Raw genomic sequence first — 2,209 nt, forward strand, 5'->3', positions numbered from 1 at the left:
ACTCTGAACATAAGACTTCTGTAGATTGTGCAAACTAAGGCACTGTTTAAATATATGTTTTCATTCCAGATTTGTCTAAACTCTAAAGACACATATGAAGTTAGGTCAAAACAAGCAGCAATGAAGAGTATTCCTATTTCCTACACCTCAAGACTGCTTGGCTTCAACAAAACTCTCTATTCTACTCTATATAATGCATTTGCCGGCCCATGTTTTTACATTGTTGGATCTTCAAAATAGGAATCTGGGATGTGTATTGGAGACAACAGTGTTGAAATGCTTTTAAACTTGGGCTGCTTGTATTTCTCCCTTAAAGCCACCAAAGATCCTCTTCTTCTACTCAATTGCAAGTCATGTATGACAGAAACACATTCCTTCAAATCAGCTGGCTTATATCCAGTGTAATCTTGCAGTGATTGGCTCCATGGATGCACTTCTGGTTTAAGTGTGAACCTTGAAAGGAATACAACAGCTGCAGCCACCATAGAAGGTAAAAACTTTATGCAGCTATAGTCCAACAAACTCAACTCTGCTAGGTAGTAGCCCAAGAACTCCAACTGCAAATTTTCTGATTTATAGTCTTGTTGAGCAATCTGGGTAAATTTTCCCAGAAATGTCTTAATCGTGGGGTTTCCCAATTCGAATTTGAGGGCATTCAGCACATCTCCTTCCATCTTCACTACTTCTTGCTTGGTATAGGTATTGTCTGTAATGTAACGGAAATCTTCCACATTGGGAGGACTAATCTCCTCATATTTAGAGGCAATAAGCATTGATGAAACACCCAGAAGCTGAAGTTTTTGCCGGGGGATTGGATTTTTGGACAAGAATCTATCGATATAGTCAATAGTTAGATATAGAGTATCTGAGAGAAGCTTGTATTCCTCTGCAACTTCCACCAGCCAGTCCACCAAAATCCCTCTCATGTTTGCAGTAATATCCTTCTGAACCTTCTCAAGATAATCACACAAAGGTCTTCTTTTCTCTTGCGCCTAATTACAGAAACTCAATTCAATCAATACCCAAATCCAAATATTACCCAGAATAACAAAATCAATAAATGTAAGTTTTAAGTTTCAAATACTCACCTCCATTTGACGCAGATACTCGTAAATATCAGAAACATAAGCACTGCACATCTGAGGGTCATCGGATTTGGAATCAATACCATCCTTCTCCACCCCATTAGTCCCTTTCTCCACTTTCACGATCTTCTTCACCTTCTTCTTCGCCTGCTGCTTAGTCTTCTTGGGACCGTGAAGTTTAGACCCCAGATTTTGAATCTGATTTGGGAAGTCCTTGATCTCCCTCAACGCCACCCTCTTCTTTCCCGGTTGTTGTTCAACAATAAGTCCGTCTGCCGCTCTCTTCTTCGCCCAGCGAGTGACTCTCATGCAGTTTTCTTGCTCCGCCATTGCTAGCTTCCTCTTCTGCCTTTCTGCTCCTCCGATTCACAGGAATTCGAATCGAGAAAAGAGACGGAGACAGAGAGAGGATTGTGACGAGTGCAGATGTGGGAGGGGGGAAGAGTTTGGGGTGTATATATCCGCCATTTTTTTGAGGTTTTGAAATTTTTTGAGTTTGGAATTGCGCGCAGGTGTTTTCGTGCCAAATGAAAGTTTTTATATTTCAGGGGGTTGGATTTTCGGGAAAGGAACGAAATTAAATGGGTAACTGAGATTCAGGGAAAGTTTTGAAATTTTTGAACATTGTTTTGGGTATTTTGTTTTAAAAAAACTTATATTATTTTTCTTCTGAATATTATTAAATGTTCTTTAAACATTTTATTATTTATATAAATAAATATTTTGTTTCTTAATTTACACGTCATTTTTTTGCAATATTATAATTATTATTGCTATAGAATAATATTATTTAAAAATCTTATGGAATAATACTAATACTAATTGTAATTGTAATAATAATATAATAATAATAATAATAAAGATAAACTGCAACCAAGTGGCTTGTAGTCCACTGGTATTGGATCACTTCCTTAAGTGAAAGGTGATGGGTTCAAATCTCAGTTGAGGCAATTAGTGTGTATATATATGTAGGTTATCCCCCTTCCTTATAATAATAAAAAAAATAAAGATAAATTGCACTTTTCATTTTTAAGTTATAGGGTAATAGGGTAATTGTAGAATTCGTTTTTGACTTTTCATTTTTAAGTTATAGGGTAATAGGGTAATTGTAGAATTCGTTTTTG

At 36.5% G+C, this 2,209-nt stretch overlaps 1 protein-coding gene across 1 annotated transcript; it reads right to left on the reverse strand.

The window, feature by feature from the left end:
* Positions 1-16: 16 nt before the first annotated feature.
* LOC109193533 (putative cyclin-A3-1) lies at positions 17-1,595 on the reverse strand. Its single transcript, XM_019344375.1, has 2 exons — positions 1,089-1,595; positions 17-992 (listed from the first exon to the last, which is right to left on the reverse strand). Exons 1-2 carry the CDS (start codon positions 1,413-1,415, stop codon positions 216-218), a joined length of 1,104 nt encoding a protein of 367 aa, XP_019199920.1. The 5' UTR covers positions 1,416-1,595; the 3' UTR covers positions 17-215.
* Between the last annotated feature and the right edge of the window lie 614 nt (positions 1,596-2,209).

This window comes from Ipomoea nil, unplaced genomic scaffold, assembly GCF_001879475.1.
Source record: "Ipomoea nil cultivar Tokyo-kokei standard unplaced genomic scaffold, Asagao_1.1 scaffold1895, whole genome shotgun sequence".
Lineage (NCBI taxonomy): Eukaryota > Viridiplantae > Streptophyta > Magnoliopsida > Solanales > Convolvulaceae > Ipomoea > Ipomoea nil.